Source organism: Zootoca vivipara, chromosome 15 (assembly GCF_965207765.1).
Source record: "Zootoca vivipara chromosome 15, rZooViv2.hap1.1, whole genome shotgun sequence".
In the NCBI taxonomy this organism is placed as follows: domain Eukaryota; kingdom Metazoa; phylum Chordata; class Lepidosauria; order Squamata; family Lacertidae; genus Zootoca; species Zootoca vivipara.
In genome coordinates, this window is record NC_142598.1 from 8,579,763 (window position 1) to 8,604,291 (window position 24,529).

The following is a 24,529-nucleotide window of genomic DNA, read 5'->3' on the forward strand; positions in this document are numbered from 1 at the left end:
ATTTCATTTCTAGGATGAGGAACCTGGAAGCAGAGCCATCTCTAGAGACAAGACTGATTTCCCACCCATGCTTACATTGTGTGAGACAGGGAAATTTGCCTCAAAAGCAGAGCAATTAAATTTTGCATCATCCTTGCTCCTGCTCTTTGATGAACTGAAAGCTGAATTTACATGATGCATTTACATCAGCTTTATCCCATCTTAGCCCTTATAGCATTCTCTAAAGGATCCTGGGAATTGTAGTTCGGTGAAGGCACTGATTATTATTCTTTTCAAGATTCCTAGTCTTTGGGAAGAAGGAATTATTTCCAAACTAGGTATACATTACAATCCTGTACATGTCTACCCAGAAGCAATTCCCATTGTGCTAAATGGAATTTACTTCCTATAAGGGAGTATAGGATTGCTGCCTAAGTCTATAGAGCAGACAGTGTTCTCCAAAGGAGAATGCAGCCATAAAAAACTTTATACCCCTCATCGTTCGGAGGTGCAGTCAGGATTTCTGTTTGCCACAACCAGCTCTCTGGAAACTCAGTCCTAGAGACAATCTCGTCGTCCGATAAGAACTCATCTTCAAAGTCACCTGGGGAAACAGGAGACACAGATTTATCTATGGTAAAGGTAAAGGGAGGACGCAGGGGGTGCTGTGGTCTAAATCACTGAGCCTTGGGCTTGCCGATCAGAAGGTCGACGGTTCGAATCCCCACGACGGGGTGAGCTCCCGTTGTTCGGTCCCAGCTCCTGCCCACCTAGCAGTTTGAAAGCACGTCAAAGTGCAAGTAGATAAATAGGTACCGCTCCGGCGGGAAGGTAAATGGCATTTCCATGAGCTGCTCTGGTTTCGCCAGAAGCGGCCCAGAAAATCTGTCTGTGGACAAACACCGGCTCCCTCAGCCAGTATAGCGAGATGAGTGCCGCAACCCCAGAGTCGTTCGCGACTGGACTTAACTGTCAGGGGTCCTTTACCTTTTTAAAGGTAAAGGACCCCCAGATAGTTAAGTCCAGTCAAAGGCAACAATGGGGTTGCAGTGCTCATCTCGCTTTTAGGCCGAGGGAGCCGGTGTTTGTCCGTAGACAGCTTCCCAGGTCATGTGGCCAGCATGACTAAACCACTTCTGGTGCAACAGAACACCGTGACAGAAACCAGAGCGCATGGAAACATTGTTTACCGTGTTTCTCATGTTATAAGTCATGTCTTATATTAATTTTTTCTTCAAAAAAACACGACATGGCTTATTTTTGAGGGATGTCTTATTTTTTAATAAAGTGCACGCGGGCGCTGTTTGCCGGGCTTGTCAAGCCCAGCAAACAGCGCCCGCCGATCTTCGGTGACAGGCGGGGGTGGGCGGAGAGCGGAGAACGATCTCCGCTTCCCCCCCACCCCCGCCTGTCACACAGCACAGGTCGGCGGGCGCTGTTTGCCGGGCTTGTCAAGCCCAGCTAGGAGCGCCCGCCGATCTTCGGTGACAGGCGGGGATGGGGGGAGAGCGGAGAACGATCTCCGCTTCCCCCCACCCCCGCCTGTCACACAGCAAAGGTCGGCGGGCGCTGTTTGCCGGGCTTGTCAAGCCCAGCTAGGAGCGCCCGCCGATCTTCGGTGACAGGCGGGGATGGGGGGAGAGCGGAGAACGATCTCCGCTTCTCCCCCACCCCCGCCTGTCACACAGCACAGGGCCGAAGATCGGCGGGCGCTGTTTGCCGGGCTTGTCAAGCCCAGCAAGGAGCGCCCGCCGATCTTTGGTGACAGGCGGGGGTGGGGGGAGAGCGGAGAACGATCTCCGCTTCTCCCCCACCCCCGCCTGTCACACAGCACAGGGCCGAAGATCGGCGGGCGCTGTTTGCCGGGCTTGTCAAGCCCAGCAAACAGCGCCCGCCGATCTTTGGTGACAGGCGGGGGTGGGGGGAGAGCGGAGCACGATCTCCACTTCCCCCCACCCCGCCCATCATACAGCACAGGGCCGAAGATCGGCGGGCGCTGTTTGCCGGGCTTGTCAAGCCCAGCAAACAGCGCCCGCCGATCTTCGGTGACAGGCGGGGGTGGGCGGAGAGCGGAGAACGATCTCCGCTTCCCCCCCACCCCCGCCTGTCACACAGCACAGGTCGGCGGGCGCTGTTTGCCGGGCTTGTCAAGCCCAGCTAGGAGCGCCCGCCGATCTTCGGTGACAGGCGGGGATGGGGGGAGAGCGGAGAACGATCTCCGCTTCTCCCCCACCCCCGCCTGTCACACAGCACAGGGCCGAAGATCGGCGGGCGCTGTTTGCCGGGCTTGTCAAGCCCAGCAAGGAGCGCCCGCCGATCTTTGGTGACAGGCGGGGGTGGGGGGAGAGCGGAGCACGATCTCCGCTTCCCCCCCCCACCCCCGCCTGTCACACAGGACAGGTCGGAAGATCGGCGGGCGCTGTTTGCCGGGCTTGTCAAGCCCAGCAAGGAGCGCCCGCCGATCTTCGGTGACAGGCGGGGGTGGGGGGAGAGCGGAGAACGATCTCCGCTTCCCCCCCACCCCCGCCTGTCACACAGCACAGGTCGGCGGGCGCTGTTTGCCGGGCTTGTCAAGCCCAGCTAGGAGCGCCCGCCGATCTTCGGTGACAGGCGGGGGTGGGGGGAGAGCGGAGCACGATCTCCGCTTCTCCCCCACCCCCGCCTGTCACACAGCACAGGGCCGAAGATCGGCGGGCGCTGTTTGCCGGGCTTGTCAAGCCCAGCAAACAGCGCCCGCCGATCTTTGGTGACAGGCGGGGGTGGGGGGAGAGCGGAGAACGATCTCCGCTTCCCCCCCACCCCCGCCTGTCACACAGGACAGGTCCGAAGATCGGCGGGCGCTGTTTGCCGGGCTTGTCAAGCCCAGCAAGGAGCGCCCGCCGATCTTCGGTGACAGGCGGGGGTGGGGGGAGAGCGGAGCACGATCTCCGCTTCCCCCCACCCCCGCCCGTCATACAGCACAGGGCCGAAGATCGGCGGGCGCTGTTTGCCGGGCTTGTCAAGCCCAGCAAGGAGCGCCCGCCGATCTTTGGTGACAGGCGGGGGTGGGGGGAGAGCGGAGCACGATCTCCGCTTCCCCCCCCACCCCCGCCTGTCACACAGGACAGGTCCGAAGATCGGCGGGCGCTGTTTGCCGGGCTTGTCAAGCCCAGCAAGGAGCGCCCGCCGATCTTCGGTGACAGGCGGGGGTGGGGGGAGAGCGGAGCACGATCTCCGCTTCCCCCCACCCCCGCCCGTCATACAGCACAGGGCCGAAGATCGGCGGGCGCTGTTTGCCGGGCTTGTCAAGCCCAGCAAGGAGCGCCCGCCGATCTTTGGTGACAGGCGGGGGTGGGGGGAGAGCGGAGCACGATCTCCGCTTCCCCCCACCCCCGCCCGTCATACAGCACAGGGCCGAAGATCGGCGGGCGCTGTTTGCCGGGCTTGTCAAGCCCAGCAAGGAGCGCCCGCCGATCTTTGGTGACAGGCGGGGGTGGGGGGAGAGCGGAGCACGATCTCCGCTTCCCCACCCACCCCCGCCTGTCACACAGGACAGGTCCGAAGATCGGCGGGCGCTGTTTGCCGGGCTTGTCAAGCCCAGCAAGGAGCGCCCGCCGATCTTTGGTGACAGGCGGGGGTGGGGGGAGAGCGGAGAACGATCTCCGCTTCCCCCCCCGCCTGTCACACAGGACAGGTCCGAAGATCGGCGGGCGCTGTTTGCCGGGCTTGTCAAGCCCAGCAAACAGCGCCCGCCGATCTTTGGTGACAGGCGGGGGTGGGGGGAGAGCGGAGAACGATCTCCGCTTCCCCCCACCCCCGCCTGTCACACAGGACAGGTCCGAAGATCGGCGGGCGCTGTTTGCCGGGCTTGTCAAGCCCAGCAAACAGCGCCCGCCGATCTTCGGTGACAGGCGGGGGTGGGGGGAGAGCGGAGCATGATCTCCGCTTCCCCCCCCACCCCCGCCTGTCACACAGGACAGGTCCGAAGATCGGCGGGCGCTGTTTCCCGGGCTTGTCAAGCCCAGCAAGGAGCGCCCGCCGATCTTCGGCTCTGTCCCCCGATGCGCGACGGCTCGGGGAAGCAGGCAGGGAGCTCCTGCTGGGTCCCGCGCCTTCGCCTCTCGCTCGGTCGGGGCTACACGACATGGCTTATTTTCGGGGTATGTCTTATTTTTCACTAACCCTTAGAAATCCTGTCATGGCTTATTTTTTGGGGATGCCTTAAAATATGAGAAACACGGTACCTTCCCATCACAGCAGTGCCTATTTATCAACTTGCACTGGCATGCTTTCAAACTGCTAGGTTGGCAGAAGGTGGGACAGAGCAATGGGAGCTCACTCCGTTGCGGGGATTCGAACCGCCAACCTTCCGATTGGTAAGCCCAAGAGGCTCAGTAGTTTAGATCACAGTGCCACCTGTGTCCTTATGTAACCAAGCTATGACAACTTGATCAAGCTATGTCACTTGAAGAGGTGACAAAAATGGACCCAGAACTTGAATTCTGGTGGGCGCAGGTGGGTCAGCTCAACACTGCCCAGGTCTCAGTACTGCAAGCCAGATTGGCACCCTCGTAGGAAAGGATTTCACAGATCACTAACCAAGTTGTCCATCTCCCCAATATTGCGCCCCTGAATTTTTATATTCACAAAAATTCTACTTGCTTCTCGCCAACTGCAGTTCTTCTTCCCGTCTGTTTGCATCCTTTATGGTTCTGATGTAGCGGCAACATTCCAGGAAGACATTCTGGCACTCATTCTGATCCACAATGTATTGTGCCCGCTTCTCACAGCTGTGGCCCATGGGGTTGTCGTGCATTCCATCTTCACAGCACTTTCTTAGCACCCGATCCTGATATTGGCCGGCTGCAACATGCAAACATAATGAAATATCAAAGAATTTCTGTTCTCCACACCAGTGTTGTTCTGCTACTCATAACAGGAGTCAGAAGAAAGCTAAAATACAGATAAATGCTATGAATAAGCTACTAAATTACCACCACGTCCTATTCTGGTCAGCTTCCAGGGAGATATGAAATGTGCTTTGAATTTTTGCTAGTTTTTATAGATTGCCATTTTTTGATACTGCTTTATTGTTTACATCAGGGTCCTTGGCAGGCTAATTCCCTTCCCTTCTTTTCCACAGCCTCTTTCTCTCAACTCCAACAGCCTCCAAATTTCCATAAGTCCTGAATGTTACTACGTATATGTCCTTAATAAGCCATCTTGCAGGTAGGAATTAAAACTTGCATTTCCTTTTCAAGTGCCAACTAATATACTTCTACATACCTAGGGAGTCCCCCAAGTAAGCAGAAATTACTACCATTGAGGTCTGGCTCACCTTGAGCCAGACATCTTGGAGAGTGAAGTCAAACGGGCCTTAGAAAGCACTGCTAATAACAAGGCCAGTGGAAGTGATGATATTCCAGCTGAACTATTTAAAATATTAAAAGATGATGCTGTTAAGGTGCTACACCAAATATGCCAGCAAGTTTGGAAAACTCAGCAATGGCCAGAGGATTGGAGAAGAGCAGTCTACATCCCAATTCCAAAGAAGGGCAGTGCCAAAGAATGCTCCAACTACCGCACAATTGCCCTCATTTCACACGCTAGCAAGGTTATGCTTAAAATTCTACAAGGCAGGCTTAGGCAGTATGTGGACCGAGAACTCCCAGAACTGCAAGCTGGATTTCGAAGGGGCAGAGGCACCAGAGACCAAATAGCAAACATGCGCTGGATTATGGAGAAAGGTAGAGAGTTCCAGAAAAACGTCTAATTCTGCTTCATTGACTATGCAAAAGCCTTTGACTGTGTCGACCACAGCAAACTATGGCAAGTTCTTAAAGAAATGGGAGTGCCTGATCACCTCATCTGTCTCCTGAGAAATCTCTATGTGGGACAAGAAGCTACAGTTAGAACTGGATATGGAACAACTGATTGGTTCAAATTTGGGAAAGGAGTACGACAAGGAAGAAGTGTGCATGCACACGAAAGCTCATACCAAAATAAAAACTTAGTTGGTCTTTAAGGTGCTACTGAAGGAATTTTTTTATTTTACTTCGATCCAGACCAACACGGCTACCTACCTGTAACCAAGGTTGTATATTGTCTCCCTGCTTATTTAACTTATATGCAGAATTCATCATGCGAAAGGCTGGACTAGATGAATCCCAAGCCGGAATTAAGATTGCTGGAAGAAATATCAACAACCTCAGATATGCAGATGACACAACCTTGATGGCAGAAAGTGAGGAGGAATTAAAGAACCTTTTAATGAGGGTGAAAGTGGAGAGCGCAAAATATGGTCTGAAGCTCAACATCAAAAAACCAAGATCATGGCCACTGGTCCCATCACCTCCTGGCAAATAGAAGGGGAAGAAATGGAGGCAGTGAGAGATTTTACTTTCTTGGGCTCCTTGATCACTGCAGATGGTGACAGCAGTCACGAAATTAAAAGACACCTGCTTCTTGGGAGAAAAGCAATGATAAACCTAGACAGCATCTTAAAAAGCAGAGACATCACCTTTCCGAAAAAGGTCCGTATAGTTAAAGCTATGGTTTTCCCAGTAGTGATGTATGGAAGTGAGAGGTGGACCATAAAGAAGGCTGATCGCCGAAGAATTGATGCTTTTGAATTATGGTGCTGGAGGAGACTCTTGAGAGTCCCATGGACTGCTAGAAGATCAAACCTATCCATTCTTAAGGAAATCAGCCCTGAGTGCTCATTGGAAGGACAGATCGTGAAGCTGAGGCTCCAATACTTTGGCCACCTCATGAGAAGAGAAGAATCCTTGGAAAAGACCCTGATGTTGGGAAAGATTGGGGGCACTAGGAGAAGGGGACGACAGAGGACGAGATGGTTGGACAGTGTTCTCGAAGCTACGAACATGAGTTTGACCAATCTGCGGGAGGCAGTGCAAGACAGGAGTGCCTGGCGTGCTATGGTCCATGGGGTCACGAAGAGTCGGACACGACTAAACGACTAAACAACAACAACTACCATTGAGGTGTGTGTGTGTTGCCCAGTTCACTTCCAAACCAATAGGCAGTGGATATTAGAGAGAATGAGAGTCAGGCCACCAGTCCAGCACTGTCAACTCTGACTGGCAGCTCCTCTTCAAGGTCTTTCCTAGCCTTACAGAGATATTTTTAAACGGGGGTTACTGGGGATTGAGCCTGATTCCTTTCCGCATGCAGTGTGTGTGCTCCTTCACTACACAATGAGGTCTTCCACAATAATTTCTACAGGAGAACTTGGCCTTTCCTCTTGTTGTTGATACTGAGGTATAATGAAATACTGGCTTAATGGATTGATCTTTCTCTGTCAGACACTAGCCTGTTCCTTGAGAGAGCAGGAACTGGAAGCCACCACAAAGGGAGAAGAAAACCCATTCACAGTGGGGACCATGCATGAGTATCAACAATCAATCCCCAGTGCTAAAGCTGAACAGACACAATATTCTTCCACTCTTGTGCCCATTAGATGTTATCTTTTCACTCTGGCTCAAATTATTTTGATTTCACGGGGTAAATGGAGCCTTTGCCATGCACTACATACCTTTACTTGCTTTAGATTCAATGAGCTGTACAGAGCGGCGCCGGCGTCTTGCAGGCTGAAGACACTTTGGATCTGGAGTAGAAAAGGGAGGAACAAAAACTAAGTGTTTGGAACTGAAATAAAATGTTAGTGCCACTGAATTCTAATTCCTATGGATACTGACTTTATGCGTGTTTACGTAAAAGTGGTTCCCACCGAGTCCAACAGCGCTTACTCCCATGTAAGGCTTAACTACATGTTACACATCTGACAATGAACTCCTGATAGCTGCCATTTCTCATTAAGACATCTTGCAGGGGGTGCAATGTGGAGTATTGCTGATTGTCCTGATTGTTGAAGCTGTTTCTTAGAAACAGCAGTCTTCGGAGATTCGTCACGTGTATTTCCATACCACACAGTGGGGGGTAGTGGGACAGTTCAGTCCAAGAACCTGCACACACACACACCCTCTGCCTGGCAGTGTGAGGCATAATCTGCAGACAATGCTATGATAGCGCTTGAGCCAGAAAAGAGTCTAGGCCCTGCTCTTAGGTGAAAGGTCTTTCTCACACTGGAACTCCTTTGCCATCTCACCAGCACCAACACCCTCCCCAATAATACCTGATCTCTGTTGCGTGGAAAGCTTATTGCTGGTCACCAGGGCAAGTCCAGCATCTTCAAACACACCCAGATTGTTCCTGCCACTGCCAGCTGTACATCCAATGTCACTCTTTTCCACTGAGTCCCATATCTGGTATGGAGGAGGCACACAGTGATAGAAAAAATAAATGTATATGCCCAGCATGTTTCCAGTTGTAGGGGAGGATCAAAATCCCAGTGCTCCCATCCCAAGGAATTTCTTGCCTCACCTTCGTTTGGGTAAGCTTGTGCTTCTTGTTTAGCACATAGACACCTTTGTCCACGGCCACAAGACCAACCCGAGCATTTGGATCGCCTTCCAGTTTGATTTTCATTTGAGATCCTGGCTGGTGAATCCGGTTGTCTGCCTCAGTTGCACCTTTCACAACCAGCTGTTTGGACAAAGACAACCAGGTGATTTAGTTCCATACATATCCACTGAGATATTCATTCCCATTTCCACCTGGGATTTTCCGCTCAGCTGCAATTAGTATATTTTGCACAAATCTGTGTTCGGTTTTGTATTCTGCTGATGTGGAAATATACATACTTTGAACTACGGTATTTCATATGTAGCACACAATAAACATGCATATCTCAGTCATCAACTGTTATTTACAAATCAATTACTTTCCCTGCACATCCCCAAATAAATGAATTCCCAAAGGAATAGCCCTTTTAGTATTTTCCAACTACAAGAGCCTTGCACACCACAGACAAAGTTTATTAAGTGGCTATGGGCCCAATCACAGAACCATATATGGCTGCAAACCTAACAATGTCTACAAAGGAAGTAAGTCCTATTGCATTTAGTGAGACTTACTCCAACTTAAGTGAGGCTAGGATTGCAGCCACTTTTGTAACTGGATTCCACAGTTCAGTATAAACTTGTCATTCTTTCCCTTACCCAGGCATTGGGATGGGATAGTTAAGAAATAAATCAAGAAAACTTGGGGTGCTTCTTTGGTACTTCTGCCCCCGGGTCAGGCCTGACTCCTGCATGAGGAAGCTGCTTCTGCAGCTCCTCTGTGTGCCGGAGACAGCCCCTGAAGGCCTGACTTGGGCACAGCTTCCCTTCCCACAGCTCTGGCCTTGATGAAGGAGCCAGTCATGGGGGCGCCTCATTGCGCCCCCTCAAAAAAATGTGCCTGGGGCCACGGCCCCTCCAGCCACCCACGCTACACCACTTCTTCCTCTATCTCTCTCTTCTTTTTGCCTCTGGATTAATGTTTTAGTTTGGACCAAAAAAAAGATATTTGACAATAATCTTTGTATTTTTCTTTCTAAATTCTAATAAAATTTATGTTTCTAAAAAGAGAACTCCCTCACAAAATTCAGAGAAATGTGCATTTCCAAGGATAGCTGCATTTTGGTTCTCGTATCGTGTTAGGAAGTGCAAATTCAGCAAGTTTGCATTAAATTAAGAACTGAATTCATCTCCCTTCCCTAGTGTCAGATTATTTACAAGTTATTAAAGTTGAATATATTTGCATGCACGTTGTTAGGTTCTACTCATTTTCCAGCCAGAAACGAAACAGTTTTGTGGGGGGAACTCTCAATTCATATTCCCTGAAAAGCTTTGAGTAGGGGAAGAGTTACTTTACACCTTTGATATGGCTGTAGGAAGAGGAAGGCTTGCACTGACATTGTAGGAATCGATGAGAAGAGCAACATACCGTTCCCATGCAGGTATCCTTTACATCCACCCAGACGGAATCGGCCACAATCTCATTGTTCCCCACTTGGTAGTAAGACACAATCCGGAAGGAAGGGATGAGATCCGGGGTGATGGGCAAGGAAATGGTCACCAGATTTTGTTCTGCTGCTTTGGGCTGCCTTCCAACCCTGAACACCTTCCCCTTAGTCATGATCTGATGGTTGAAGAAGCCATTGTTGTTTAACATGAAGGGAGTTAAGAAGCACTGATTTGTTTGAACAATGTGATGCTGCCATGGAGAAGCTCCATGCAATTGGACTAACTCACATAAGAAGTGCCATACAAATGTTTTTCTCCTCCTCATGCAGAACTGTGACATGGAAGTTTACTTATTTTTGTGGGCTCCGTATAAGTGCCATAATAACATGAAACTGTCCTCAACCCACAAAGGGGTAGGAAAGATTGCTGAACCCTGCTTTTCCTTTAATTTTTTAAAATATTTTTTCTGTTAGATTTTCCACATTCATACATTAACCAATACAACAATACATTGATCACTGACCTCCCTTCCCCCCTCAACATGGTTCATTTTAGTCATCAATTACTACTGAATATTCTAATTACTCCCATTTTTTTCTCATTATTTCTCTACTTAATTTATACTGCTGAATTTACTCTAATCCCATTAATGCCTTAACCTGCTTACAATGATTCTTCAGATATGCTACAAACACTTTCCAATTTTCCTTAAAACTCTTTCTTCCTGGTCTCTTTTTAGTTAAAGCTTGCCAATTCTACATACTCCACAAATTTCAGCTACCACTTCTCCCTCGTTGGTACTGTTCCCTCCCTCCATTTATGAGCATATATCGTTCAGGCTGCCATAGTTGCATAGAGAAACAAGTTCTTTTGATCTCTGGGTACATCTGACCCTATTATTCCTAAAAGAAAGGCTTCTGGTCTTTTTACAAAATACCCTTTAAATCAGGCATCCCCAAACTGCGGCCCTCCAGATGTTTTGGCCTACAACTCCCATGATCCCTAGCTAACAGGACCAGTGGTCAGGCATGATGGGAATTGTAGTCCAAAACATCTGGAGGGCCGAAGTTTGGGGATGCCTGCTTTAAATACACCCCCCCCCCCCAATTTCATTATATATCACCTCCCTGCTTTTCAATGAGGACCAGGCACATGGCTGAAGACTTCCCTCTTCCTTCTCTCACCAACACCTTCAATAGTAACAGTTGTATAGAGACTTGGCCCTCAGGCTTCCATTCTGCCCAGTACTTACTATATAGGTGAAATATTGGATCTGATTCGATACTTGTTGGTTGTTGCTCTTCACGTTGAAGTTGATAGGCAAGTTGTCTCCAGCCTTGAGCTCCGTAGCTGTGACTGCCAAATGGAGATAATTTCCGGATCCTCCTTGGGTCTGGTATGCTGTAGCTATCATGGTCTTGGTTGCCTGACGTTCATTTAAAAGTTGGGGATCTTTGGTTTTTACCTACAGAAAATTGAAAGTGTTGATCAGAACACTATTAGCCCTTTAGTCCTTTTAACACCCTACATTGTGAGAGAAGGTACACACGGAGCACAGTTGAGTATTTTTTATTATTATATTCATATTTATATCCTGCCCAGGGTGGCAATGTCCAAGTGGGGAGGAATTGTATAGAATCTTGGGCCTATGAAGATCTATGAAACACCTCTGTTACGTAACCTGTATCTTCAGAAATAACTCCACTTTAATATGAATGTTTGAAGTAACTGAAATTCAGGACACCCTTCCTCAAATATAGGATGTGGCAGTTGTGGAGGAAAAATTATATATATATAATATCACTGCGTTCCCAGCTACCAGGTCCCACACAAGCTCAGGTCGGGTTCTGCACTGTGCCTGGCATAAATGGGTCAGAATGGTGGGTCTCTTCAGTACCTCAGGATAAAAAGAGAACCGTGTGGTCTCTCAACCCTATTCAGACCAATGAAGATTCACATTATAAACTCCCTTAAAGCACAAGTTATCTTGGCTCTTCGGGGAAAGCCATCTTAAGTACTGGTAACTTGTGAACTCCAGTCAGCAGTGTGAATGATGGCTGAACAACATACCAAAGGTGCAGGTGAGATGGAATTGGTGAACTGCCATCAAAAGAAACAAGAAAATTAGAATATAGTTTATCGGGATCTAAAGTTGAAGAGTAAACATTGCTACTGAAGCCCCCATAAACCACATGAACCAAGTCAGACTGTTGGTCTCAAGGGGAACATAAGAAGAGCCTGCTGAATCAAGTCCACCATTTAATCCACAATCCTGTTCACAGTGGCCTATCAGATGCCTGTGGGAAGTTCACAAGTAGGTAAAGGCCCCCTGGACGGTTAAGTCCAGTCAAAGGTGACTATGGAGCTGCGGCGCTCATATCACTTTTCAGGCTGAGGGAGCCGGCGTTTGTCCACAGGCAGCTTTCCGGGTCATGTGGCCAGCAAGACTAAACCACTTCTGGCACAATGGAACACCATGACAAAAGCCAGAGCACCCAGAAATGCTATTTACCTTCCCACCACAGTGGTACCTATTTATCTACTTGCACTGCTGTGCTTTCAAACTGCTAGGCTGGCAGGACTGGGACAGAGCAATGGGAGCTCACCCCATCACAGGGATTCGAACCACCGACCTTCTGATCGGCAAGCCGAAGAGGCTTGGTGGTTTAGACCACAGCGCCACCGACGTAAAACAAGAGCACCCTCCTTTCCTGCAGTTTCCAGCAACTGGTATTCAGAAGCATATAGCCTTTGACTATGGAAACAGAGCATATCCATCAAAAATGGACTGAAACTGGGACCTCTATGCAAAGCATGTTCTCTCCCACTGAGATACAGATTCCCACTCCCTAAAAAAAATCATAATTCAGTTGCTTTGGTTCTGTGTGCGGAAGATACACACAGTAACTGCCAGTAGCACAATTCATGCATTTGAAGGGAACTTGGCATGGCCTCGGGGGGGACTCACTGTGATTCTGAGCTCTTGGCTGTTTGCTGGGGTGTTCAGGATCAGCTTGGCTGTCCCATCATTCTGAGTGGTTCCTTCAGCTGCAATTGGCTCTGTCACCACAGGTACACGGGAAGCTGGGGAGCCATCAGGATTGGTGACAAACACCTAAGCAGTTGAGAAGGAAGAGGTGAATGAGTTTGAGATGCAGCCGCCTCTGCAGAGCCAACACCACTTTTCCCAAGACATCCATGGATTTAACAGATTTCCCACAGCTCCTTAGGTTCACCACTGTCGATTTCTAAGAGCCTGGGACTGGGCCATGAAAGGAAGAGAGACGCAGGTGAACATTACCATCAATTCAAAGGGCATCCCTGGCTTGAAGTACTTGGGGGTTTTCGTGAAGTGGATCTGATAGGGTGATGTCACAAGGCTGATGCCAGATCGCTCAGTCACCACCATGTCGCTGCCTGCAGAAAGGAGAAGAGGGGATGCAGAGAAGAAATTAAGCCAAGTGGGGAGAGAAAAATATTCACAGTGTTTCAGAGCCAGGCTCTCAGCATTTGCTCCAAATGGAATACCTCCAGTACACAAGTGGCTTTCAAATGATCCTTTACACACCTGCTTGACTGCCGAGGAATCCCTGTGCATCGGATTGGCCATAGGATCCTTGCCAAAGAACAGGTCAGCCCCTCCATACACAATGCTCTATGTACTGGCAGTAGGGTTGCCACCTGTCCCATATAATACAGTACAGAATCGTCCTGTATTTCAGTGTAGAATGCAATGTCCTGTGTTGATTCAATACAGGGCACAGTTTGTCCTGTATTTCTACCCTGCTGCATGCTCTGTCTCTGTTTCGTTCTCTGCCATGTTTGGGATTTTTTCCAAATACCTGCCCCTGCTCCTACAAGGAAGGGATTGCTAACTTGGCTGGAGAAACTGTCTCACTTTTTTCTTTTCCTTTTTTCCCTCCTTGCTCCCTTTCCTTATCCTGCCCCCAAGGAGCAGCAAACCAGGACAAGGCTTTCATGTCATCACTTCTAGTTCCCTGCAGCTTTGACATGAGTTAAGTCATTTCAGCAGCAGTTGGGGGGGATATCGCCCCCAATCCCTTCCCCTCATGTCCTGTACTTTGCCAGAACAAAGGTGGCAGGCTTCCTATAAGCTTCTGGTTTGCCACAGCAAAAATGGATGTTGAACTATGATGGAGATACAGCCTGATCCCATATCTCTTCTTAAGTTCACCAGAGTCCTATGGATCTTTGGATCACATCCGTTCATTTGTGGGGCACAGGAGCTCCTTCACTTTGTATGCCATGGTGAGCTAGCCTAATCTAGCTGGCTGCAATGTAGAATGCTGCCTCGCTACCAGGGTTGAAATAGGATTCAACTGCCATTTTGATTGGCTTCAATTGACCTTTCTCACCTCAGACTGCAAAATATATTAGACCTAGCACAGCCTGGTGAATGATGAGCGGACTTGTGCAGCAGCTGTTGTGGAAGCAACAAGTAGACCCAATGATCAGGATATTTTACACTACAAAACACTTGGGAGTGGGGCCCATAGATTCTAGCTAGAATCCTTTGAACTTTAGGTTTCTTTTTAAATAAGGAAAAATGTCTAGATTTTGTAGTTACATAAACAAGTTTGAACATGTTATGGCCAAAGAATACTAAAAACAATAATAAATTCATTGTGGTTAGGTTTCCTGATTCATATACAGATAACAATACAGTGGTACCTTGGCTCCCAAACAAATCGGCTCCCGAATGCCGAAAACCCAGAAGTGAGTGTTCCAGTTTGTGAATGTTTTTCGGAAGCCGAACATCCAACACGGCTTCCGCTTGAGTGCAGGAAGCTCCTGCAGCCAATCGGAAGCAGCGTCTTGGTTTTCGAACGGTTTTGGGAGTCGAATGGACTCCCGGAACAGATTAAGTTCGAGAACCAAGTTACCAATGTATTTTTATTTCCAGGAACTGGCTAAAAATTTTAACTTAAAGACTAAGTATTTCTGGATTATAATGTTACAGGATAAAATATCTGTCTGTAGCATGGTATGAACAATGTTTATATATATATATACAGTATATACACACACACACACACACACACACACACACACACACACAGTGTGTATACACACACACACACACATATATATATATAATGTAGTTTCTATGCTAATCAAAATTCCTTGCAGTGTAAATGAGTTCTGCTTTCACTTCTGAATTCTTAACAATCCAAGAAGGGGCTTAATAGCCCAAAGCTATTATCACTACTACTACTACTACTACTACTATTAGTATTCTTTCATTTCTATACCGCTTTATATTTTTTAGAAAAATCTCAAAGCTGTTTACACCAATGTTATGAACTGCACCAAGTAAGCCAGAATCCAGTGTGCCATGTGTGAACCACTTACTGTATCATGACGTTCACATCCAGTACCAGATTTACATATAAGCTAAACAAGCTATGGCTTAGGGCTCCACTCTCCTGGGGGCCCACAAAAAAATTAAAGGAAAAAAAACCTGGATGTACATTTCCAAAATATAAGATAAAAAACAAATAAAATAAAACCTACATGCAGCAACAGTGTTTTGTGTTGTGTAGGCTTCTATGATGTAAGTCACAGGCCCTGCCTGCTAGCTGGCTCCCTAAAATATCACTGGTTTGCTCATTTCTATATATAGGGTGCCTACATTCTGCATGGACTGGTTGCGTGGCAACATGTGCAAATGGCTTTAGATACCTATTAGGTCCATGGTATTCAACACAAAAAACAGTGACAATTTGTTGTTGACAAAGGACATCTGGACATATAAAGGGCCCCATTACCTTCAGTAGCTTAGGGCTTCATCATACCTAAATCCAGCCCTGGGCACAACTTCCAACAGCCCCAGGCGGCATGGCCTTTGGTCAAGCGGGATGGAAGTCAAAATTATCTCAAGCTCACCAGGTCGGGGAAGGCTGCCTTCATGAGATTCTGTGTTCAGTCAGGACTGGCAGAGTTTTGCGCTGTGCCTGCTCCTTCTGCAGCTACCTGAGCTGCTGCCTCTTGAGAGAGTATTGGGCGTTGATCATATGAAGGGCCCCATTACCTTCAGTAGCTTAGGGCCTCATCAAACCTAAATCCGGCCCTGTTCGCATCATAGCTCACCTGACTCAGTCATCACTGTCACAGAGACATAGAGGGAGTGCCCAACCAGCTCGTTGAGGTTGTGAAATCGCTTCTGTAGCATTGCTCTTGTCAGCACAGCTTCCCCTTCCCCTTCTGTAATCTGAAAAGAAAGGAAAACAAGACTGTAACCAAAGTGGTACATTTGCTTGTGTGCACAACAGAACACACCCACAGGCACAGGGCCATCTTTAAGCATATCCGGCGCCGTGATGCAAAGCTCCCTCTGGCACCCTCCCCCCCATTTCCCAGAGTTTTTTAGGGAGGACGACGCTGCCAGTGGGGCTGCAGGAGCCGGGCACTGCTTTGGCACAGCATGGCGGAGGGTGGCGAGCTGATTCCGGGAGGCGCTGTGTCCAGCCTCCGCCTCTTCCCTGGCACCCTCCAGAACTTGGCGCCCTGGGGCCCCTAGCCTCTATGGGTAAGACGCCCCTGCACAGGCACCTATCTTACTTCAATTCTCTTGAGTGAATCTGGAATACTCTGTTTGACATCATCTGTTTTCACTCCAAAGAGCACAAAGGCCACACCCTCCACATTCTTCCCATAGAGAAACCTAAAAGAACAAAAATAAATTGCAAGGGTCAATTTACAGAGGACATGGCTATCAATAGCTACAGTACTAGCCATGAAAGCTGTGTTCTACTTCCACTTTCAGAGGCAGCATGAAGATGACTACCAGTTGCTGGGAATCACAACTGGGGAGACTGCTCTTGGGTGATTTTGTAGTGACCAATGTAACTCTTGCAAGCTTTTTTACTTAACGTTTTGTGTTTTAGCTGATATTAAAAGGTAAAGGTAAAGGGGCCCCTGACCATTAGGTCCAGTCGTGACCGACTCTGGGGTTACAGCGCTCATCTCAAGTTATTGGCCGAGAGAGCCGGCATACAGCTTCCGGGTCATGTGGCCAGCATGACAACGCTGCTTCTGGCAAACCAGAGCAACACACAGAAACGCCATTTACCTTCCTGCTGGAGCAGTACCTATTTATCTACTTGCACTTTGACATGCTTTCAAACTGGTAGGTTGGCAGGAGCAGGGACCAAGCAACGGGAGCTCACCCCGTCGCGGGGATTCGAACCGCCGACCTTCTGATCGGCAAGCCCTGTGGTTTAACCCACAGCGCCACCCGCGCTGATATTATTTATAATATTATTTATAATATTTATAATACAGTAAATAGCTGATATTATTTAACTTCCATTAACATTAGAGTCATACCTTGGATCCCGAACGCCTTGGAACTCGGACGTTTTGGCTCCCGAACACAATAAACACAGAAGTGAGTGTTCCAGTTTGCGAACGTTCTTTGGAACCCGAATGTCTGACAGGGCTTCTGTGGCTTCCGATTGGCTGCAGGAGCTTCCTGCAGCCAATCAGAAGCCGCACTTTGGTTTCCGAACGTTTTGGAAGTTGAAAAAGACTTCCAGAATGGATTCCATTCAACTTCCAAGTACAACTTATACTGTTTTGTTAACTGCCCTGATCTTTCCTACAAAAACAAAAACAAATCACTGACAGTTTAGATGCTTTCCTGTACAGTGGTACCTCCGGTTGTGACGGGATCTGTTCGGGAGCTCCGGTCGGATCCCAAGGTTTCTGCAACCAGAGATGCCGCTTCTGTGCATGCTCAAGTGGCGAAACCGGAAGAATACTTCCAGGTTTGCCGCTTTCGCAACCCAAAGTTTACGTTACCCGAGGGTAACATAAGCTGAAGTTCCACTGTAATTGCATTTTAAAAGCTGAGACAAATGTAACAGTTTTGCAGACTCCAGAATTTATCTGTAACTTGCATGTTCAGCTCAGTCACGGGACCGGGCAACCTAGGCTTGTTTCCCCTCTTCTGGGCTATGTCAGTCGCACCCTGGTGGTGTTACATCAGTCACAATGCATGTAAAACACATTTCTGTTAATACCACATTTCCTTAATGCTAAGAACCTCAAAGAAGAGAATAAAGTTAAAACATACTGAATTTCCTTTTCATTTGTTGGGAGAGGTGGAGTATGTGTTTTTTGTGACAAATGTAAGACACCCAACATACATTTTATAGTCCTAAGTTCATCTGCTTTTCTTCCTAACATAAAATTTCTGGTTAGTTCACCAAATGAGAAAGCAAAACTATCAATATCAATATCAGTGTCATTAACCTATTATCTTATTTTCTTGGGAAATTAAAGATCTGTTTTCGACGTCAAATGGGGGTATGTGTGTGAGGGAGCTGAGGACTATGAAAAGCAGGAGACCGGTGCCAGAACCATAGGCAGATGTATGCTTAGATATAATAAAAGAACTGCAATTGCTTATTATTATTATTAGCATTAGCATTAGCATTATGTTGCAGTGATATTATATGTCTTATGTTTGGTTATTCTGATACAGTGGTACCTCCGGTTGCAAACAGGATCTGTTCTGGAGCTCCGGACGCATCCCGAAGTGTTGGCAACTGGAGGCGCCTGTTCTGCGCATGTGCATGGCGCCATAGAGCGCTTCTGCTCATGCGTGAGCACGTAGAGTGCTTCTGGGTTTGCCACGTTTGCAGCCTAAAGTTTGCGTATCCAGAGGGATACGTAAGCAGAGGTACGACTGTACTGTATTTAGAATGCTGTTGTTTTTTGTACGTACTGTACCACTTTGAATACAGATTTATCTGTGGAAAATGTAGTCTGTTTACAAAAGCAATGACAAGAATGACAATGAGATCAACTTGGGGAAGGGGAAGGGTTCAATTCCCTTACCTATCTGCCTCTTATATTTTAATAGAATTTCCTGCTTCTTCCCTTTATAAAAGAATGGGATAGATTTGTGCATGAACAAATGTGTCTGTCCCTCTCACATCTATTTTTGCCCTAAGGGTCAAACTACATGTGACACTACACACATTGCCTGTAGCTGTGACCCTGTGAATCTTTTAAAAATCGTAAATAGCAGTTCCTGGTCAGGACAGGCACCATGGAGAGTGTTGATAAGGTTTTTACTCTTAGCCTTTGTCCTGTGATCCCAACAGATCTTTCCTCTCCCCTCTCCAGCTGTTCTGAACTCTAAGAGGGAAGTTCTTAGTGAGATAAAAACAACTGGATTGGGGCCCCCAGTGGCTGCTATTTACAGTTTTTAAAGGGTTCACATAGCAACCCAACTACACATGATATGTTTCTTAGCAGCCAAAGTGGGAAAATTATAACTCCCTTTTAGGCAAGCAAATCTACTGAAAGATAACTATTGATTGTTACAATCTGGAATAATAAGTTTCAGGAAGGTATTAAATCGTATATTTTCTTTTCTGTAATATAATGAAAACATGATCTTATTATCTCCCCCTTTATTATATCTCCTCTTTTGCTTTGTATTTTGCATTCTAATATTTCTAACCGTTTAAAAGGTTCCAAATAAACGCGTTTAAAATCATTCTGTGAATTCTTGTTTTTCTGGACATGATAATTTGATTTTATGCAGGTAATACCTCATCTTTACCTTCCCACAGTTGCAGGCACCCACCTTGCAGTGATAGACACTCTGAAATCCCTGTTGCTATCAATGTAATAAAACTTATCCGATGGCTCCACTATTACTTCAAAGCTTGGCAGTACTAGAGGGAAAAATAAGGGAAGAACATATAAACATTCATGGAAAGATGAGAATATCTGAGCGTAGTGAGCTTTCAGGTCAATGCCAGCAATTTCAATAGTATGAGCAATTCCAAGTGTCATGGTGGAAGACCAATGGGAGTATTCCCTGGGAAACAGTCAATTCAACAATCCCTCTCAGTGCACTGTTCTGGGGGTTCTCGCGACCCCTTCACAAGCCAACTTCAGGAGCAGGGAGAGGAGGTAAACCCCGTTGCACAAGTGGGCAGGGCTTTCACTGGCAAGATTCATCTGTTGAATCCAACCCAAGGGATTAAAGAGGAAACAATGCCTAAGATGGGTCAGGGGAAATGCTAAGCAGAGATGGTCATCCTTACCATATTCCTTGACGTCAAATTGCGTGGTGAAGGTCTCCTGTGGGGAGTCTTGATACTTGGCCACAATCTTCCATGTCCCCAAACTAGAGAAGGAAAAGGAAGGGATCTTCACTGCTTCTGCTTTGTCAACTCATGATAGTAAAGGTGAAATAAGAATGGGCTGCAGGGCCTATTCTCGTCATGGGTGAGGTGAGGATATGGTCTATGATCTTTGATGCTCATTCCCCACCACCACCTGATGGTGGTCAGAATTAAAATGGTGCTTATGGTCCTCTCTGGAGGCCAGCAGAGAAACACACCATGGCTGAGGGAGGGGGAAGATTCTGATACAGTGGAGGGCTCAGCCTTGCCCAAGTGCCAATGCGCTCTATGTGGGGCTACCTTTGAAGGTGACCTGGAAACTACAACTAACCCAGAATGCAGCAGCTGGACTGGTGGCTGGGAGTGGTCACTTGAAAGACCTACATTGGCTCCCATTACGTTTCTGAGCACAATTCAAAGTGTTGGTGCTGACCTTTAAAGCCCTAAACCAGGGGTAGGCAACCTAACGCGCAGGAACCGGATGCAGCCCAATTGCCTTTTCAATCCGGCCCATGGACCATCCAGGAATCAGCATGTTTCTACATGAGTAGAATGTGTCCTTTTATTTAAAATCCATCTCTGGGTTATTTGTGGGGCCTGCCTGGTGTTTTTACATGAGTAGAATGTGTGCTTTTATTTAAAATGCATCTCTGGGTTATTTGTGGGGCATAGGAATCGGTTCTTTTTCCACCACATGGTCTGAGGGACGGTGGACTGGCCCACAGCTAAAAAAAGTTGCTGACCCCTGCCCTAAACAGCCTTGGCCCATACCTGAAGGAGCGTCTCTACCCCCATCATTCAGCCCGGACACTGAGGTCCAGCTCCAAGGGCCTTCTGGTGGTTCCTTCACTACGAGAAGCGAGGTTACAGGGAACCAGGCAGAGGGCATTTTCGGTATTGGCGCCCGCCCTGTGGAACGCCCTCCCATGAAATGTCAAGGATATAAACATTCTGACTTTTAGAAGACAAGTGAAGGCAGGCCTGTTTAGGGAAGTTTTTAATGTTTGGTGTTTTATCGTGTTTTTAATATTCTGTTGGGAGCCGCCCAGAGTGGCTGGAAAAACCCAGCCAGATGGGTGGGGTATAAATAATAAAATTATTATTATTATTATTATTATTATTAAGTTGATTTCCCCCTTCTTGTTCTCAATGTAGAGCTTTCCTCCCATGCTTGTTCCAGCCAGATGGGGAGGTAGAAATAATAAATTATTATTAGTATTAGGTCCATAAATTACCATATAGCATATAAGGTAAAGGTAAAGGGCCCCCTGACCATCAGGTCCAGTCGTGTCCGACTCTGGGGTTGCAGCGCTCATCTCGCTCTATAGGCCGAGGGAGCCAGTGTTTGTCCGCAGACAGCTTCCGGATCATGTGGCCAGCATGACAAAGCTGCTTCTGGCAAACCAGAGCAGCGCACGGAAACGCCGTTTACCTTCCCGCCGGAGCGGTCCCTATTTATCTACTTGCACTTTGACGTGCTTTCGAACTGCTAGGTTGGCAGGAGCTGGGACCGAGCAACGGGAGCTCACCCCGTCACAGGGATTCGAACCGCCGACCTTCTGATCAGCAAGCCCTTATTATTACTACTGTATTATTAAAGTGGGCAGCAAGATCGCATCAGCAACTCTCTTTGCTGGTGGTACTCTGTGAAGAACCCCAAAGTGCCATTTTGGGGCATGGTGGAGTACTGGTGACTTTGGGCCTCTTGAACCCAGAGCCCCAAGGACCACCCAAGGGGTCCAATCCTCAGGTCTCTCAGCTGCGCCATTCTAGAGCTGGCTCAGCAAAATATGTGTGAAAACCCACTCCCCATCCTCCGCCCTGGCCAGGGTGAGTGACAGGCCTTGGGTGCAGTGTTGGATCTGCCACATCACTGCTTCCTGGTCAGGGTTGGGCTTACTCTGCCCAGCCACACTCCTAGTCATACACCCCTGAGATAAGCCATATTAGGCTCAATGGGGAATACATGCAAAGGACTGTGCTGTTAAGCTTGGGTGTTAAGCAGAATGCCTACCCAAAAAAATATTAAGATGTGGATATTTGGAGGGTGAGATCACACTCTCACACCCCAGCTATGTGTATGTCACAGGGTGGTTGTGGATGGTAAATATATACTAATATTGATGAGAGCTTGGAGTGTTTTTTGTTTTGTTTCATATGAAACCCCCAAAAGAAGGATAAAGGGCACTTTGCACATTGATGAGTTTTCTTCTCAGGTTGCTGTTTCAGCTCACTTTCTGTACAAATATGCTGCATGGTAGTATTCATGGTCCAATACCTGACAATCTCAGGTAAGTTGTAAGGCCGGATGTTTGTTGAACTGGGGCTGACGGAACTCTGGCTGACAATAATGCCATCTGGTGTCTGTGAAGGAGAAAAACATGTTTCAATGGCTGCTGAAGGAATGAAAAATGATTGCACTCAGTATTCATAATGTGGAAAAACCAAATTCTCTAGATAGGTAAAGCTTTAGTTCTAGTCTACCAGGTCCTTGATCTCGGCTTAGACACAAAGCTTCCAGGATGGCTCTGGCCTAAACTGTTGTGAAGATAGTTAATTTAATTAATTGGTTTAGGAGATTCACACACTTCTTTTTGAGGAACTCCTCCACAAAGTGGCTTTCTGTATTTAAAAGTACAAATCTTTGAAAACAAAAAACCAGTAACAATAAGCAATAACACATTTAAGAATCGCCAGCCTTGCTTCAATTAGCTATCCTTGTAGTACAAGAGATGGGGGCAACCTAATCTCTACAGCAATCATATTCCAGCACTGCTGAAAAACAATACAGGGCCGGCGCATGAGGCAAGGTGAGGTGATTGCCTCAGGAGGCAGGATCTATAGGACCAGCAGATCCAGTCTCCAAGGAATGTATTACCTGCTGCCACAGAAGCAGCTACAGCTGTGGGATGCTCCTTGGAGGCCAGATTTACCGCTGTACAGTGACCTCTTGGCAAATAGGACTTCACCCTTATTCCCGTTGTAAATCTTTCTTTTCTCCCCCTTGTTTCTGTGCGCTCGCCACACCAGTCTTTAGTAGTAATTGCTTTTACTACCAGACGCTAAAACAGGCACTCTGAACTGGCTTTTAAGATACAGGCAGGAGGACAGAAGAGGAAGGAGGACATCTTGCCACTTTGGGCTCCTTAAAAGGAGGAGCAGGAGATATAAATGGTTGTGTGACTGAGAGGGAAAAAGTAAACAGCCTGATGCCCCCCCCCCCCAAATCCCAGTATAGTTATTTTCCCAAGGTCTTGGTGAGATAGTTTCCCATAATACCACTGCTGGGATGGGCCAGCACTGCCAAGGTCTGAAATGGCATTTAAGGAGCTATGAAAAATGCCCATGCCATATGCTTCCTAAGATGGCCATCACTCTTTCTGCGAAATCACCACAGAACATTTAGTGAAACACCAACTGCAATTTCAGGTGGCCAATGCTGCACTGGTTTCCCCAGCCACTCTGGGCGGCTTCCAACAAAATATTAAAATACAATGGTCTGTTAAACATTAAAAGCTTCCCTAAACAGGGCTGCCTTCAGATGTGCCTCTCACCTCAAACTCAACAATCACAGGCTTTTCCAAATGCTCCATGTTGTGGCCCACAGAAAAGACACGGTAGCGCACTGAGAAATAAAAGAGAGGTATTTGAGTTTGAAAAGAAATAGAAAGAAAAGGAAACATGAACTACATCCATCCTACACATTTGGTCTGTGTGTGTGTCATTTTGGGGCATGGGGGAGTACTGGTGGAGCACACACACACGCACACACGCTCACATCCGTATTTTGCTCCTTGGATAGAGACATCGGATTCTTATCTCATTATGCATGATCAAGCTTTCTTTAGCACCTCAGCCCAGGACTAATTGCAGCCATCAGCAGCCATTAACAGCCATCTACAGGTTTACCACTCCCATCAGCCCATCACCCATTCCCACCCACCCCCACCACCCTCTGTATATAGTATATAGGGTCTGACACTTCTGTTTCTAGTGTATCTGAAGAAGTGTGCATGCACACGAAAGCTCATACCAAAATATAAACTTAGTTGGTCTTTAAGGTGCTACTGAAGGAATTTTTTTATTTTGCTTCGACTCAGACCAACACGGCTACCTACCTGTAACTATCCGTATTTTGAGATATACAAATCTTGCAGGGGTTTTTTCCTTATTGTTTAAAGATAAAAATACCAGAAAACAAATCCATTTCTGGTAGTGGACTATGGCATGTTGAAGGTGCACTGCTCACCCGACCTCCCACTGGCTGAGTCACTGCCGCATAGCAGCAGAGAGAAGCAGGGGCTAAGCCAATCCAGTGCTCCTTCTGGTAGTCTGTACTGTGTCAGCCTCCCCTCTCCTCCTCTTTGGGACAGTATGCAGCTACAACTCAGCTGGAGGGAGGCCAGGTGAGTGCCACAGTCCCAACAAGCTGTCTGTTACTCTCACATCCCATGGTGTGCAGATCCATTTGCTTTGTCCTACAGTTGCCTCTTGCAGAAGAGAGGCTGCTGGTTCTGCTTAAAGACTACAAAA

General features: G+C 47.5%; 1 protein-coding gene across 1 annotated transcript in view; it reads right to left on the reverse strand.

Annotated features, from left to right (window-relative positions):
- The window catches only part of C3 (complement C3), a 73,593-nt gene that overhangs the window by 38,926 nt on the left and 10,138 nt on the right, over nucleotides 1-24,529 (reverse strand). Inside the window, exons 4-18 of the mRNA XM_060269008.2 lie at nucleotides 23,551-23,621; nucleotides 22,275-22,360; nucleotides 19,916-19,998; nucleotides 19,450-19,540; nucleotides 16,410-16,512; nucleotides 15,939-16,059; nucleotides 13,129-13,244; nucleotides 12,796-12,942; nucleotides 11,080-11,292; nucleotides 9,808-10,002; nucleotides 8,362-8,523; nucleotides 8,114-8,243; nucleotides 7,514-7,585; nucleotides 4,621-4,821; nucleotides 472-583 (exon numbers count right to left, since the gene is read on the reverse strand). Coding sequence (XP_060124991.2) covers nucleotides 472-583; nucleotides 4,621-4,821; nucleotides 7,514-7,585; nucleotides 8,114-8,243; nucleotides 8,362-8,523; nucleotides 9,808-10,002; nucleotides 11,080-11,292; nucleotides 12,796-12,942; nucleotides 13,129-13,244; nucleotides 15,939-16,059; nucleotides 16,410-16,512; nucleotides 19,450-19,540; nucleotides 19,916-19,998; nucleotides 22,275-22,360; nucleotides 23,551-23,621 — 1,903 coding nt within the window. The remainder of the gene's footprint in view (nucleotides 1-471; nucleotides 584-4,620; nucleotides 4,822-7,513; nucleotides 7,586-8,113; nucleotides 8,244-8,361; nucleotides 8,524-9,807; nucleotides 10,003-11,079; nucleotides 11,293-12,795; nucleotides 12,943-13,128; nucleotides 13,245-15,938; nucleotides 16,060-16,409; nucleotides 16,513-19,449; nucleotides 19,541-19,915; nucleotides 19,999-22,274; nucleotides 22,361-23,550; nucleotides 23,622-24,529) is intronic.